This window comes from Adelges cooleyi, unplaced genomic scaffold (assembly GCF_023614345.1).
Source record: "Adelges cooleyi isolate 19-005CV unplaced genomic scaffold, UGA_ACOO_1.1 ACOO_flye_CR_arks_rails_tigmint_CR_PRNA_574, whole genome shotgun sequence".
Taxonomy (NCBI): Eukaryota; Metazoa; Arthropoda; class Insecta; order Hemiptera; family Adelgidae; genus Adelges; species Adelges cooleyi.
Window position 1 is genome coordinate 8,900,137 of NW_026096268.1, and position 16,657 is coordinate 8,916,793.

General features: G+C 31.6%; 1 protein-coding gene, 3 non-coding genes and 1 pseudogene across 4 annotated transcripts; 3 read left to right on the forward strand and 2 right to left on the reverse strand.

Annotated features, from left to right (window-relative positions):
- The first annotated feature begins 4,504 nt into the window (after positions 1-4,504).
- LOC126843851 (small nucleolar RNA U3) lies at positions 4,505-4,578 on the forward strand (annotated as a pseudogene).
- Positions 4,579-4,916: 338 nt separating this feature from the next.
- Positions 4,917-5,122, forward strand: LOC126843850 (small nucleolar RNA U3). The gene has a single exon (XR_007686496.1). It is a non-coding gene; the product is annotated as a small nucleolar RNA U3 (small nucleolar RNA).
- Positions 5,123-6,232: 1,110 nt separating this feature from the next.
- LOC126843849 (U2 spliceosomal RNA) lies at positions 6,233-6,426 on the forward strand. The gene has a single exon (XR_007686495.1). It is a non-coding gene; the product is annotated as a U2 spliceosomal RNA (small nuclear RNA).
- A 1,040-nt stretch (positions 6,427-7,466) lies between these two features.
- Positions 7,467-11,260, reverse strand: LOC126843145 (RNA polymerase I-specific transcription initiation factor RRN3-like). Its single transcript, XM_050580504.1, has 11 exons — positions 10,948-11,260; positions 10,462-10,707; positions 9,560-9,649; positions 9,350-9,479; positions 9,178-9,286; positions 8,945-9,097; positions 8,652-8,879; positions 8,327-8,578; positions 8,068-8,252; positions 7,737-7,965; positions 7,467-7,650 (listed from the first exon to the last, which is right to left on the reverse strand). Exons 2-11 carry the CDS (start codon positions 10,693-10,695, stop codon positions 7,467-7,469), a joined length of 1,794 nt encoding a protein of 597 aa, XP_050436461.1. The 5' UTR covers positions 10,696-10,707; positions 10,948-11,260.
- A 1,262-nt stretch (positions 11,261-12,522) lies between these two features.
- Positions 12,523-12,716, reverse strand: LOC126843848 (U2 spliceosomal RNA). The gene has a single exon (XR_007686494.1). It is a non-coding gene; the product is annotated as a U2 spliceosomal RNA (small nuclear RNA).
- Between the last annotated feature and the right edge of the window lie 3,941 nt (positions 12,717-16,657).

The window sequence follows — 16,657 nt, forward strand, 5'->3', positions numbered from 1 at the left end:
GCCGAGCGGCAAACCCAATTTGAATGACACCGAAAATGAGGTATTAAACAACTGCAACGAGCTGATTAAGACTTTTGGACGCGAACAACGCGGAATCAACGTACGGTACGCGGTACAGAGCGTTAAAGCCCAGAGTGCTGTTCTTTAACGGCCTGGGCAAGAATACAGTGGTGTTGGGCAAGCTGATGGACGGGTACGACGTGCAAATCAACTGGTTCGGCACGGCCAAAATGCTAGAAGACAACTTACAGTACGCACACAAAAATGAACTCCTCGGCCGTTTTACTACACCCCTTGTTAAGCATCAAGAACTATTTCAAAGCGGTCGTCTGTCTGTTTAAAGCCATCATGTACCGGCATACGTGGACATTTTTGTTGTACCTCGATGAGTGTGCGGGTCGATGGCGACAAAATTGTATTAAGACACGGCGCAAATTTCTGGTGGATTTTCAAAAACTGTTATGCCTTCAAGACGATCCGGAAACCAAGAGTTTGCTGGACGCGCTTGTTCGCCTCGACTGCAACAAATTAGTCACAAACGAAATTATTGAGGGGGCTCACGCTTAAGCTGCACGAGTTTAACGTTACTCTCATATGCGAGGCCACCAACCAGATGACGCTGCAACCGGGCCAAGGGGCAATCGGCCAAGATAGCTTGCAAAACGCAAAGGATTTCATCGCCAAATTGGGTAAGGTTCTCCAAAATGTCGATTTTGGTGTTATCCTATCGATCATGAAGTACATAGACGACCATGCTACATGGTAAAGGTTGTGTGTAGTAGGTAATATTGTAATAATGTGTTGTATTATCGGGTAATGTTATATTGTCACGAACTTGACAAGACATTTTCGGTAACTTAATAATATTAACAACCAATGTAAAAATCTATTCGAATCATTTGCCAACCGCGTAAAACTTGTTACCTATTTATTAAACATGTTTAACATTATTTAAAAAAAATATATTTTAAAAACCTACGACGTTGCTGTACACTTCTATTCTAAAATAATAATAAATAAAAAATGTTCATTGTCCACAAATTACTATTGTCTTATAACTTTCCATGTGGTATGGCAATAACCCATCGAAACGTGTAACAGGGACAACAATAGAAAAATAAGTATTTATTATTTATTTTTCTAGTTTTTAGCAATTATTAGTATATAAATAGGATTAAAAATAATGTTTATACATTTCAAAATATAAAGTTTAAAATAACGTTTTATTGAGCAAACCAAGTTTAAGAACAAACTCAGTTTGTTGGGAGCGCTTTTGAAAATATTTTTTGTGGTGTTTAGGTGTTTTAATATATTTTTTTATACCTATATATAAACACAAATGTTGCTAAGCAAGTGACGAAATATATATATTTTGTATTAATTTAGTAATTTAGTTTTAAAAATCATATAAGTACAACAATACAACTATATTATAAAAACATTGAATAATGTATATTATTATAGTTTTAGTTAATAAAAAACTAAAAAACCATTACCTTTTTCAGAGAATATTCCTTGACATCCATTTTAAATAACCCTAATCGTTTCTACCTTTTTACTTAAAATACATTCTTAAGCATATAAATGTCTAAAAGATTGTACATGATCTTATCGATATTTGTATTTCTACCATTTGTAGCCTTCAGCTCATTACTCAGATGTTGAAAAAATGTACTTTATTGTGTTAAAAAACAGCAATAATTTTTTTTCTAGGTAATATTTTTCAAAAAAGATATTTTTATTTTTTTAATATTACAATTCAGTTAGCTAATGATTATATTTAACTAATAAATCTTGAAAATAGTTTACATCAAAATGAGTAATAGAAAAAGTATTAACATTTTAATGTGATTATTTATTTTATTGAAATTCGCGGTTATGACAAAATTTACAAATGGGTTATTATAATAACAATATTGTTTTAATTATTATGAATTTGTATTATTATGGTAATTATTAGACTACAAGTAGTCAAAATCTATCCTCTCTGTAAACTTTCCAGTATGATTTCGTCCATATATTCTATGAGTAGCTGAATGAGACTAAAGTCGACATCTTTGAACACCCGATCGAGATGAAGAAAAAATATCCTAGTTTTTCCTAAACTGTTGTACTCAATCGGCACAGGGCTAGTTGTATTCAACAAACTTATTATATCAGCATCCGTCGATCTTGCATAAGATATCTCAAATTGTTTACTGTCTATATTAAATGGGTCGATGACCTTAAATCCGATAGGCAGACAAAGCGAATTCAAAATGTCTACTACGGAGCTAACCACACTATCTATTTTCTCTGTTCCATTTAAGAGATTATCGATGGAAGTAAGCAAGCTTTTTACGTGTAGGTCATTGGTCAAGTTTAACTTACTATTGAAATGTTCGACCAAGTCGTACCATTGGTGCGTGTAATACATGTAGTGTTCCGAACCAGCTGAATATTGCCGTAGATATGTCATGTGTATTAACGTCAGCCGAAACATGATGACTTTTAGAATCGAATAGTTCAACGTATAGTATGATTTTATATTTTGAAGTTTGTCGGTGGCCCAATCTAGTGTATGCGCATCATCATAAGATTTTTCCAATCGTACTTTGGTAATGTCTGTCCAGTCCACTTGCTCCTTGAATACTTTCATTAAATCATATTTGTTCATAAAAAGATTTCTCATAATTATTGTCTCAAGAAACTTATCATTAAATGATCTAGTACAAATTTTGTTTTTTTGCAGCAGTTGTCTGGCCATATTATCGTTTCTGTGCACCGTATCTTTTAACTGAACTCGTGCCGGATGAGATTTTAAGAAGATAACCATTAATTCGAACTTATCATAATAATTACCTTTACGGCATCCTTTTAGGTCATCAATCAGTTTGTCGAGGACAAACTCGTGTGTGGCCACAAGTTTCTGATAGTGTGCCGGTGTATCCTTTGATTTTTCAGCAAAACCATGTACTAAATTCGTGTACAAATGTAGTAGCCACAAGGATCCCATATACCTTATTTCTAAACTGTACAATGAAGCTATCTGGAATCTAGGAACTTTTTTGTAATAACTTTCGTCACCGGCCGTCAGTGCTGTGGGCGTATTATATACAGGGGCCATAAGAAAACGGGTTAGCAACATGTGTGTCACTCCAGTAAACAGGTACGCGCTTTCCAAATCGTTATAAAGACGAGCATTTTCGATAATTTTATTTCTGGGGTATTTGTACCCGGTTTCCAATAAGTGTACTGAATGGCAAATGAACAGCACCAAACAAAATACAATGTTCTTGGGTATTGCGGATCGAACCATAGTTCTGTGTAAAATTATATTACTCGGTCGAAATAATTCTGGTTTGCTTGATACTTTTTGAGGTAACGTTATATTGCCATTGAAAAAATATGAATGTAATCGGATAATAATGTATTAGTTTTGCAAAAATTTAACGATTCGATTGTTAAACGGTCGTGTTGTTGTGGCATTACTTTGAAGAAACAATTGTTTTTTTTATGTTTGTTCAGACCACATTTTGTTATTTTAACAAAATAAGAATTTTGCGTGTTGCAAATCCTAAATGAAATGTATTTCGTTTTAAGTTTTTTTGGTTTCCTAAGTCTGGTACAATTGTATATTTTTGCGTTTTTTAATTTATTAGATAAAATATTTTCGCTTGTGTGTAGTTTTTATAAAACAAATGTAAAAGGTTCTTTCGTTGATCGACTAAAAAAAAAACATCATCATAGTAAAAGATTATTTTTTTTTGGTTTTAACCGGCACTAAAAAAGACCCCCCGTCCTAATGTACTCTGTCCACAGTATATAAGATTCTATTTGTCATCTTAAATTTTTTAAATCTTATTGTAACCATACATAACATGGTCACACTGTAACTGTCATTCAGTAACCTAAAAATTATTTATACTATTGTGTAAGACGTTGTACCATACAGTTGTTGTTGTTGCTCTCTCGTGGTTTTTGTAAACTGTAATGTTTGTTTAATAAATATAATATGTAAAAACTAACCTAACTAGTTTTCTTAAGCAATAATATAGTTCATTAACGACACAATTAATGAAATATAACATTAGCTACCTATACATATAGGTACCTAGTTCTTACATCACGAAAATTATTTATAGTAAAGAAATCAATACAGATTATTGTATTGTAATAGCTGTGACGATACAGGAGTATTAGTTCATTTTGGTATTTTTCTGTCTATTAGGTGTTAGCCCTTTCACCCTGTAATGTTGACGCTAGATGGCTCTGTTTGTGAACTACTATTAAGCCGGTACCTTCGATGGACGATATGAAATACTTACAATTGGCTAAGAATGTTTACTATCGATTAAAAACAACTAGGCATCGTCTAATGTAAGTCGTGTGCAAAAATTAAGTATATTAGATATTATGTGTGGGGACAAAGTGACTTTTGACAGTTTTACTCGATTACTTTGGGTAACTCCGGTTAACTCACTGACGATGACCATAAGTATGGGTCGTTTGCAAAGACTTAGTTAAGATCATACTTCACGGGATCATTTCTGTAGTATGCATCGTCCCCTCCAGGTGCTAATCTTAGTGTCTATAAGATTCTACGTGATCTTATTCATATTTGTATATCTACCATTTCTAGCCTTCAGCTCATTACTCAGTTGTTGAAAAAATGTACTTTTTTGTGTTAAAAACACAGCAATAATTTTTTTTCTAAGTTATATTTTTCAAAAAAGATATTTGTATTTGTTTAATATTACAATTCAGTTAGCTAATGGTTATTTTTAACTAATAAATCTTGAAAATAGTTTACATCAAAATAAGTAATAGAAAAAATATTAAAATTTTAATGTGATTATTTATTTTATTGTTATGACAAAATTTACAAATGGGTTAATATAATAACAATATTGTTTTAATTATTATGAATTTGTATTATTATGGTAATTATTAGACTACATTTCTGTAGTATGCATCGTCCCCTCCAGGTGCAAATCTGGAGTCGTCGTCAGCCACGATGATGAGACTAGTTCTTTCGCCAGAGCGTGAGACTGCTAGTGGTCTACCATTTATTTGTATATGACCATCTAGCGACGATGATCGCAACCAGTTCGCTGGAAGGTGCCTGAACAGTCTGAGTGGTTCCTTATATAACTAGGACAGATGACTTCTAGCATATTAATTAGCGCAGCAACAAGGCCAACTAAGATAAAATTTGTTTTATTATAAGACAAAGTCAACCTGTAATAAAATGTTCCATATTTATTTTGCATATTAGGTCTTTATTGCTTATTGAGGCATTTTTAAAGGCTGTCACAATAGTAGCTATTGCCATAGTGATAGTAAAACTCTCAACGTGTAAACAGCTGTGGTAGTCCCTATCGCACTATTGTGACAGTTCTGTCACACTATCAAGGGCGAAAAACGGATAAAAGATAATCATTTTATACTTATTGGTCAAAATGTTGACGGGAAGCAAGTAGCAACTAACACTTTTTTACCGTCTGAAAATTAGACTGAAGGGGTTATTAGGTACATATACAATTTTCTAATCATATATTTGTAGTCAAACTTTTTTTTTTTTATCAAGGAAACCCTCCTTCCTCGAAAAAAAAAAGGAAAAATTACACTTTGGCCGTAGTAAATATCTAGGTTATATATTGTGTGAGTGAATCAACAGACAACAGATAAGTGCTTAAAATAATTTTTGTAAGTACTCTTAATTACTTTGTATGGGTAACTATTGCAATAAATCATTATAGACAGACGATCAGGGGGTTAATCATAATATATCCACAATAATACCTAAAACACTGTGTATTTTATTAATATCCGACTTTTTCTAGATATTCTGTCCTCTAAGTCGCAAGGATTTATTTTCCTTTTTTGTTCGTGAGAGTTATTATTTATTACTTACTAATTACTATATTAATACAAACTATGTTTTCAAGCAAATTATTATTTTTTATATTTTTTGTTTTATGCGACTGCCGGTAGATGCCGCTGCCGTTTGATTTTTTTTTGAGATTGTGTATTTTTCGCACGTTTTTCTAAAATTTTGATCAAAGATATTTACCAAATCATTTTGAAACGCGTTAGAATATACAGTACATAGTATACAAGAAATTAGAGTAACTTTTTGCACATGTTCGTGCAAATTTTGAGTTCTTTGACGGTTTTTTCGATTTTGATTTCTGCGTTTCTTTGGTGCGTTAGTTTTTTGTTAAATAGAACATTGTTGATCGTCAAAGTTATCGCTTCTCGGCTATTTTTAGCTAAGATCAAAAGTGTAGTATCTGTTCTTATCAGCTTAACATCTGGTACACCTCACATTGTGGGGTTCATATGTTAAACTAATTTTTAAAATTGGTGGAGATTTGGGGCTTGCTCCTACTCCACCGCGGGTTGACCCGGTGTTGCAGTACCGTCGGGACCGGCCCATATAAAACGTCTAGAAATTTAATTTAAACACACAAATCAATATTTTAATCAGTCAATAGACAAGTCAGGTTAAAAATCAGGTTCTCTATTTTAGTATTGCCTTGGAAATTAGTATTTATATTTTCTGTCAAGTCTTTGCAAAGAATAAACGGGATGGAATGGGAAAGGATCTGATCACAAAACACTTTCCTTCATGGGAAAGATTGATTTTCTTTTAATCTTATAGTGAAAATATTTCAAAAGATGTCGGAAATTCGTCCAACGGCTGTATTATAAGAATCACCGTAATACAAAATTAACTATCAAAAATGTCCAAATTACTGAAACAATAATTACACATTTCAGTTACAGCTATAACTAAGATTTTGCATTAAAAAAAAAAAATACCTTTACCAAACTATTTAATAATAATAGCAATGCTATTATAGCATTCTTTAATAATGGGTTTTTTATTTTATTTTAGAATATTATTTTTTTATTTATTATGAATTTAGAGCTTAAATTTTAATGCATACTCACAGTAATGATTATTGGTTATTTTTTTCAGACAATCATCTCTATAAGAAAAATAATATTTTTTCTATCAAAATATAGTTTGGCGTGACTTGAAATCCAACAGGTTATAAGAAATCATTTTAAAATGAACAAATGTTCACAGCTGAGAATTTTTTTTACTTTTAAATACTAAATTGAAAAAAATCTCAATCTTTAAATTGCTAAAAAACTCTTAGAAATATTGTTATTCAGTCAATCAAAAAAATGACACTCTTTAGCATAGATAATATTTCTTCACCATTTTCCTATGAACAATTATCTATTAAAATTAACCAACGGTTTTTACAAAAATACAATATCAAAATGTCTAATCGCACTTTTGCAAATGAGCATTTAAGCTTTGGCTTTTTCACTTTGTTTTCCTACAAAATTGTTCATACATTTTTCAGTTTTGCTCCTTGTAGTGTACGTGTTTAAATATAAAAAATAAAATACAAAAATTCAATTTGCTATTTTTATTTACGAATAAATTAATACGTCTCAATCGCCAATTAACAAAGATCATCTCGATCGGCTAATCGACCTAACCAATCTGTTTGTGTGGGTGAACTCGAAGACAACATGCTCGGACTTATGTCCATACATTCGTGTTCTTGTCCATCGTCAATGGGCAGACCGTGATTAATATCCACGCCGATCTCTCTGTATAAATTAGGAACTACTGTAGACTTTGATCTAAAAAAAAAAAAAAAATTATATACATATTAAATAAAAATATATTTTTTATTTTACAGTGAACCGTAGAAGAAAAAAAAACATACATTGGAAGAACATAGGGTTCGAACGGAAAGAACGAATAGAGCCATTCCTCTTTGATGGACCGATCGGTTATGTCCACGTGACCGTCCATTACGGTATAACAGTATGTGAGTTGATAGGTTTTAGTAATGTGTGCAAATCGACTTGCGACTTTCGAACAGCATATCCTCAATGGACTCAGCCGAGACGTTACTATTTTTGAAAGGTTTAAATTTTCCATAAATTTAAGATCTGCAAATACAAAAATATTACACATCGTCACTCTTCAATAATTCATTCGTTGTATTTATATAAATTTTTTGAACTATAAATATTAATCCAACAACCACGTACTTCTTTTGCTGCCCATTAGGTCTTCGTGTCGAAAAGCTATTACGTAGAACAACGCCTGGCAAATTGAATAAAACACGGCGTGCCACCGCAATAGTTCTTCATTGACTACTTTTATAGACTTATCTACTCTGTCGATATAGTCGTCACACCACGTCGTCAACTCGGCTAAAATCGTTTTTAAAACGCTAAATAATTTTAAGGAAAACACACGTTAGAATGTTACCGTTGGTTTTGTAAGTACATACGATTTTCCACTCACTTGATGGAAACAAATGGAGCTCGACTCAAGAAACTGGCCAGGTAACCGGCGGCGGCTTGACGTAAAGTCGAAGGCGCGGTCACGTCACAACATTTCTTCCACAAATAAATACTGAACTTCTCGGCCAACGCCGGTTTAAAGCTGACAAAGTAATAAATTACGTATTGAATATGACTACTAGCGTAAGTAGGTAATATTTCACTTTCGAAAACTGCTAACAAATCTTGAAACAACAATCTAGCGCTATCCCATCTGAAAAAAAAAACCTTATAACGTTAATTTATTCACTTGGAACCATAGAATTAGTAGTTTAATTTGAAATTACATTAAAACTCCGGACTTGTCGTGACAAGATGATTTAAGAAATTTAAAAATCCTTAGCATGCAAATGTCCAAAGACCGTGAAAAGTATTCTGATTCTAGCCTATCCGGATTTGTCTCAACATCGTCTCCGTCAATATCCATCGCAAAAATATCTTCAGGTTCGGGGCTTGTACGATTTCTTAATCGATCGAGCTCTTCTCTGGGTACGTGAGCATCAATTTCTACTAGTCTACAAAACGTTTTACATGGGTTAGAATTATATTTTGAACCAAACAGCCACAGTAAATTATTCACCTATTGATGACGAGACTGAGAATGTTTTTGCGCAGCGACGGTTCGTAATCTAATATCGTAAACAAATTGTGAATATAATGCAAACAAGCTTCGGTGTTATTTCTCTTGTACGGAAATTTCTTCTGCAACGCCGCCAGTAGGATGTCTTTTGCTCTGGAATAAATATCTCCAATAATCAAACAAGACAGACTTTTTTAAATGTCTAAAAAAAAATTCAATAAATTAAATCTTACAACGGAATGATTCTGAGTAGTTCACTAAGGGTGTCGTGTACATTTCGGTAACATTTTTCTTCGTATTCACTTGGCATTCCATCAACACGATTAACTTCTTGAGTGTTAACTGTGAAAGAAAAAAGAAATAGTTTATAAAAAAATTGTTTAACAAACCAACGATTTCACGTACCTTCGGAAAAACACGATACAAGCTGTTCTACAGCAAACTTTGTGTGGTAGTTGTGAGCACAACAAACTTCCAACAAAAATCCACGGTATTCGTTTATGACTTCATCGCTTCTGTTCATCCATTTCAATACCTGATGATGTTGAAATTGTTTCAGTTAATTTATTTTCACTTCAATGCATAATATTGCATAGATTGTTACAAAAACTTTACCAATATGACTTTGACGAATAGCGTTAGATTTTCGTTCAATATGTTGACACAATTCCTGGCGTCTTTCAGTATTTTGACCAATTCGAAATCCTAAAAATAATTAAAAGCACAGGTTTTTTCATTAGAATTTTTTTCAATTATATATTTTTATAAATGTTAAGTTTTGACAAAACGGTCTATTCTACGACTGTCCATTAAATGAACTCCACTACTAATGTGGCAAAACAAAAATCAAAATGGAAACAAAATTTGTTTTTTCAATGAAATGGTTTTAGATATATTCAATGAATATAAAACACAAAATCCAGTATGAAATTATACTTTATGTAAAGGTTTTATTTTTTCTTTATTTTCATATTAGTGATAACAATATATAATTTTTTTTTTTTTTTGCCAAACCATATTTCTGAAAATAATTAACACCGTGTAATACATATTCTCACCTGCTAATAGAACTCAACACAAATTTATATAATTATTTTTCCTAGTGTTCTCGCTGGCAAACCGCTGATCATTTATAACCATTGTTTAGCTTACATCGATTTCAAACAGTGACATTGGACAACAACTACTACGTTTTTGGGATAGTCTCGGTGATTAGCTTAATCTGCAATAGATTCATCAAACAGATGAACCAAATACAAATGTAAATATGTATTTTTATGTTACGATTGCGTGCAACGTAAGTGTAAGTCTCGCATTAGTCGATTTGTTTCTAAATATTTTGGGTATTGTTTGTAAGGTAAAGTGATACTATCCAAAGTTTAGAAATAAAATTACTATAATCTGTGATAGCATAAGTTTTATTTGAATTTTTTAAAAAAATGTTTAAATATACACAAGACTATGAAGAGGTGAATTCAGTCATTAAAAACAGTAATTAAAATTTTTTTAAATATTACCTTGATCTCTACGCCGGTATCTCTTATATCACAAATAAGATTGTTGTACTGTATTTTGTCCTTGACGTTGTTTTGATCAAATTGAACAAGCATTGATTTTAAGTTGTTGAAAAGACTGAAATGGACTGAACGTTTAGGCACATTATTTTGAGAGAGTACTCCTCGTTTTTTTAATATCGACGGCGAACCAGCACCGTTTTGCATACCACTTTTATGAGAGTGGTACGAAGACATTTTGTTTTTTTTCTGAAAGCAAACGGTGCATATTCATGAATTTTAATTAAAAACATATTTATAAGCAACATGTAATTTTTTTTTTCATTTTATTCTTATTTAGATTAATTTTGGAGGCGGAAAACAGATTTGTGAAACATAATGTAAAATTGTGGTATAAATTTACTTTACCGGACACCATATATTTATATTTTATACTTCTAACAGACTTGATTTTTTAAGAAAATAGTGAATCTGATTTTAATCTCTTACTTTTACATTTGTGGCTTGGCTCGTTCTGGATATTTTGCAGGTAGATTAAAGAAATTGTCGATGAAAATAAAACTATAAATAATGAAAAATCATGTAAAGGTAGGTAAGTGTTAGAAAATCATTTTACACCGATTTCTAAAAAGATACTGGAAAACAAATGTTTGATCGGTGAAAACTTCAATATATTGTAACAATAATAACAGCAACAATAACGACCGAAGTAAATGTATCAAACAAGAATAACAATTTTGAAAATTCACAACTAAAATACAAACGGTGAATTACAAGTTATTTAATAATTAACGGATTATCATAATAATTAATGTACTATTCTAAGTGTTAAGGTAAATACAGAGCGATAAATGCGATTACTATGTTAACAAGATATTTGGAATTTTGATTTTGAGGTTAGAATACGGTTCAACTAACCATAGATCTTGCATGGTCCTTACTGGTCTATTCGTTATCACTAATAAGGCTCTTATCAGTTATCCAACAAGCGTAACATCCACAGGTTAAAATTTAAAAACAAAATGTAACTTGATAAAAATTTGAATTTCATTTAATATTAAGCTTTAGTAGAAATAACAATTAATAACATGCATTTTTCGTAAAAAAAACTATAAATATGTTTATCTGTAGAAAAAAAACATGGGAGTTACTAAAAACATTTTGTTCATAAAACTTTTAAGAGAGGAGGTTATACTATAATCTATTATTTTGACACATCGGGAAGGCTATTTTACTGATAATATTTAACTTTTATTCGTACTTCGATGTATAAGAATAAATAATAAATAATATAGTATTTCTTTAAAAATTACAGTAAAAATCATTATTATATAATATTGTATGAAACAACCCCATTCATAAAATAAGAATATTTAGCTCTGTGACATAATATTCAACCGAAAAGACAGTTTCACAATTTACATATTTACTTGGCAATATATAATATAAAAATTAAAAACGTTATACGACCAAAACAAATGTATTTATAAAAAAAGCACAATAATTTGATTCAATGTTTTACAATAATTTCAAGAATAACAATTGACATTTTAAGTTAGTGAATTTTTTCTCAAGTAAATTTAAAAAACAAAAAACTACGACTATACAAATATTTGTTATAATATTAATGATTACATAACAATTAGCAGTAATAAAATGTTGATACATTTTCTTCATTTTCTAGTATCCTAGATCTGCCCACGGTGCCCGCTGATTTTGAAACACTGTACTGATGAAAAAATATTAAATTTTGGTTATCATGATTCATATCAAAATTAAAATATTATTATGTAGACGACCGAAAACTATTAATATAAATATTACTAACTGATCGCAAAAATACAAAATATAGATTGAATATATTAAAGCAAATATGACATATAACACGGCACACATACAGTTCTTAACAAGATAAAACCATCAACATTAGGGTGGCCTTTAAATGGAAATGGCGTTAGATGGCCGTCATTCGCCTTCAAATAGTATTTAATAATAATAATTGCCTACAGATTGATTTTATTATGTTTTGTATAACAGTGTGTGTTTTAAAAGATCTCTAGACGTTTAATATGGGCCGGTCCCGACGGTACTGCAACACCGGGTCAACCCGCGGTGGAGTAGGAGCAAGCCCCAAATCTCCACCAATTTTAAAAATTAGTTTAACATATGAACCCCACAATGTGAGGTGTACCAGATGTTAAGCTGATAAGAACAGATACTACACTTTTGATCTTAGCTAAAAATAGCCGAGAAGCGATAACTTTGACGATCAACAATGTTCTATTTAACAAAAAACTAACGCACCAAAGAAACGCAGAAATCAAAATCGAAAAAACCGTCAAAGAACTCAAAATTTGCACGAACATGTGCAAAAAGTTACTCTAATTTCTTGTATACTATGTACTGTATATTCTAACGCGTTTCAAAATGATTTGGTAAATATCTTTGATCAAAATTTTAGAAAAACGTGCGAAAAATACACAATCTCAAAAAAAAATCAAACGGCAGCGGCATCTACCGGCAGTCGCATAAAACAAAAAATATAAAAAATAATAATTTGCTTGAAAACATAGTTTGTATTAATATAGTAATTAGTAAGTAATAAATAATAACTCTCACGGACAAAAAAAGAACATAAATCCTTGCGACTTGGAGGAGAGAATGTCTAGAAGAATACACAGTGCTTTTAATAATTACTTATATACCAATAGAAATGAATGTCATATTTATTATAATATATACTAATAAGTATAACATTTGTTTTACTTTAAACCGAAATAACTAAAATTACGCTTTGATGCGGATCTGTAATGGTATAAATACAAATATCTACAAAAGCAAGTACGATCCTAATGGTAATAATGTGCTTGGAAAATTGTATTTTAGGTATTATTGTGGATATATTATGATTAACCCCCTGATCGTCTGCCTATAATGATTTATTGCAATAGTTACCCATACAAAGTAATTAACAATACTTACAAAAATTATTTCAAGCACTTATCTGTTGCCTGTTGAATCACTCGCACAATATACAACCTAGATATTTACTACGGCCAAAGTGTAATTTTTCCTTTTTTTTTCGAGAAGGAGGGTTTCCTTGATAAAAAAAAAAAAGTTTGACTACAAATATATGATTAGAAAATTGTATATGTAGTAACTCCATTATGGACCTACCTTCAGTCTAATTTTCAGACGGTAAAAAAGTGTTTTTGACCAAAAAATAATAATATAATATTATTATCTTTTATCTGTGTATTCTGCCCATCATATTATACTCTAGAACTCTAGTGGATTGAACTTGTTCTTATATTACTATTTCAATACCACTAAATTATTGATTTTTTCGGGAAACATCAGTTTCAAGTTGTCAATAGCAATTCGCTAATGCCGGCAAAGTTTGTCCCAGTTTTTAAATGGTTAAGAAACCTCTTCTTTGGAAGCGTCAGAATTAAATTACCCGTTTAGTTAAAACAAAATTCAATTATTAAACAGGTGGGCAGATATCAGACTTTCATTTACTTAAATAAGTAATTTTGGTATTACAATATATGCTAGAAATACCGTGATTTTAAGATGTAATTAAAACCAATTATTACCAATACATAACTTGTACATATGTTTCTTAACTATATTTATACTTTATAACTATATTTTTGTTAGTTGATCAACAAAAAAACCTATTATGTTTTTTATAATAGTTACACGAGAAAACGAAAAAATGTAATGTATCAAATTAAAATCCGCATAAATAACCCCAGTAAATAAAATGTTTATTTATGTTCTGCAATACACAAAATTCTTATATTGTTAAAACAAATTGTTACAAATTACATAGCGAGTATAAATTTTGTAGAAATACCAATAACATTACATAAAAACAAGTTTTTTTTTTACCTACGTATTTCTAGTTTTCTATTAGCTACGATGCGACGATGTGTTTTTATATTTTTATACTTTTTTGTCTGTACCCACAATTTCCACTGTACCGATTTGTCGTAAGACAAAAAGGAATGGCATTTGGACACTCTAGACTCTGGATGTATACACTGGTTGTTGTCAGAGCACTAGAGTATAACGGATAGCTGTCCGGGTTCTTCGCGGATGTCGAAGAGCCGTTGATTATACTGGATTAAAAAGAACTAGAGAATGGGAAAGGATAGGTACAAGGTGCGAACGAATCGCAAGACAAGCGCACAAGGAAAGAGGATAGACTACTAGGTGTAAATGAACGAACTCTCGAACCTAAACCTTGTAGACGGACAGCGACAACCGATTACTCTTGACTGATGACATATAGCTCAGGTAAAGTCGACTGACAAAATGTTATTGACTCTCATTGACTTTTATATATTTTTACAATTTGCAATTCAGCGTTATTGTTAATTTAATTGTTTGGTCATCAGTCTCAAGTCGCCGGAAGCACTGCCCGCATTTATTTAAAAAACATGTAACCTATATTGATGACGTGGTCATCATATAACAGATTTCTTCGTGTAGCAGCTCTTAAGATCAGTAATCGTACCTGTAAAGTACTTTATTAGATTAAAAGTTTAAAAAGTTGATCCCTTCCCCTTCAAAATCGAGAAAAAAAACCGAAAACCTTATATTAACTTAAAATTATGGCGCCCCATATCTGTTTTCAAAATGGTCCAATTAGTTTCAAATGTGTATAGAATAATCTTAAGACATAGTACTACCGACAAACATTGTTGCCAACCTAAACAATTATCATACATCCTTTCTCCTAGAAGGGGTGCCATTTTTTTCTTTCCTTCGCTTTTTCATGCTCGACATGCTGTTTTTTTTAACTCATAGAATATAGCATGGAACGAGTTTTAAGCGTATATTCAAGTAATAGAACTTTTAAAACAGAGTAGAAAAACTAACAGGTCAGTTGGAATTCGAATTCTGATGTCCCGTGTGCCACAGATGTTCTGTTTAATACTGTAAGCAACCACTGAATTTCATCATTATCAATTGTAATAATTCGCATAGACTTGTGACCTCCCTCGCCCTAATATTCTCTGCCCGCACTATGGCCCGAACCCACTGTTTTTTTTTTACACAGATACTATCGCCGCTAAAAGTAAATACAGTTAATACCGTTTGTAAGAACAAAAAAAAAATACACTGAATATTTTACTTAAAAATAGATACACCTTTTAAACTAGGCGATAATCTAATATGAAAAAACAAAATGTGGCCTCATATTTCACACCTAGAATATATAAATATATGAAAAAATACAATTGTAACCAAAACAAACAATTTTTTCTTTAAAGTAATGCCAAACAGCACAAACGTTTATTGTAAACCGTCGAATCGCTAAATTACCGAGAAACGAACACATTACGATTAAATTCTTTTTTCTTCATTTGCGATATTTCGTTTCTTCAAAAAGCATCGAGCAAACCAGACTTCTTTCCATCCAGTCATAGAATTTTACACAGAATTATGGACCACTCCGCAATACCCAAGAACATTGTATTTTGTTTGGTGCTGTTCTTTTGCCAATCAGTACACCTATTGGAAACCGGGTACAAATACCCAAGCAATGAAATTATCGAAAAAGATCGTCTCTATGAGGATTTGAAATGCGCGTACCTGTATATTGGATTAACACACATGCTGCTTACGCGAGTTTCAATTGGACCTAAATATAATACGCCAATAGAACTGTTGGCCGGCGACGTTGGTGATTATAAAAGTTGCGTTGGATACCAGATGGCTTCTTTGTACAGTTTAGAAATAAGGAATATCGGATCCTTGTGGCTACTGCATTTGTTCGTGAATGTAGAACATGGATTCGCTGTGCATTCAAAGGATTTACCGGCAGACTATCTGAGACTTGTGACCACACACGAGTGTGTCATAAAAAAAATGATTAAAGAGCTAAACGGATGCCGTGAAGGTAACCATTATAATATGTTCGATAAAATGATTGACTTGAACTCTGATCCGACACAAAATGAGTTGAAAGATATGGTGCGCGACAACAATTATGCGGCCAGAGGACTGCTGAAAAGAAACAAAATTGGTGCGAATTCTTTAATGATAAGTTTGTAGAATCGATTAATATGACAAATCTTTTTATGAACAAACAAGGATTAAAGAGAGTATTCAGCTTGCAAGTGGAGTGGTCAGAAATTGTCAAAGTACAATTGTAGAAATCTAATGCTGATGCGCAAAAACTGGA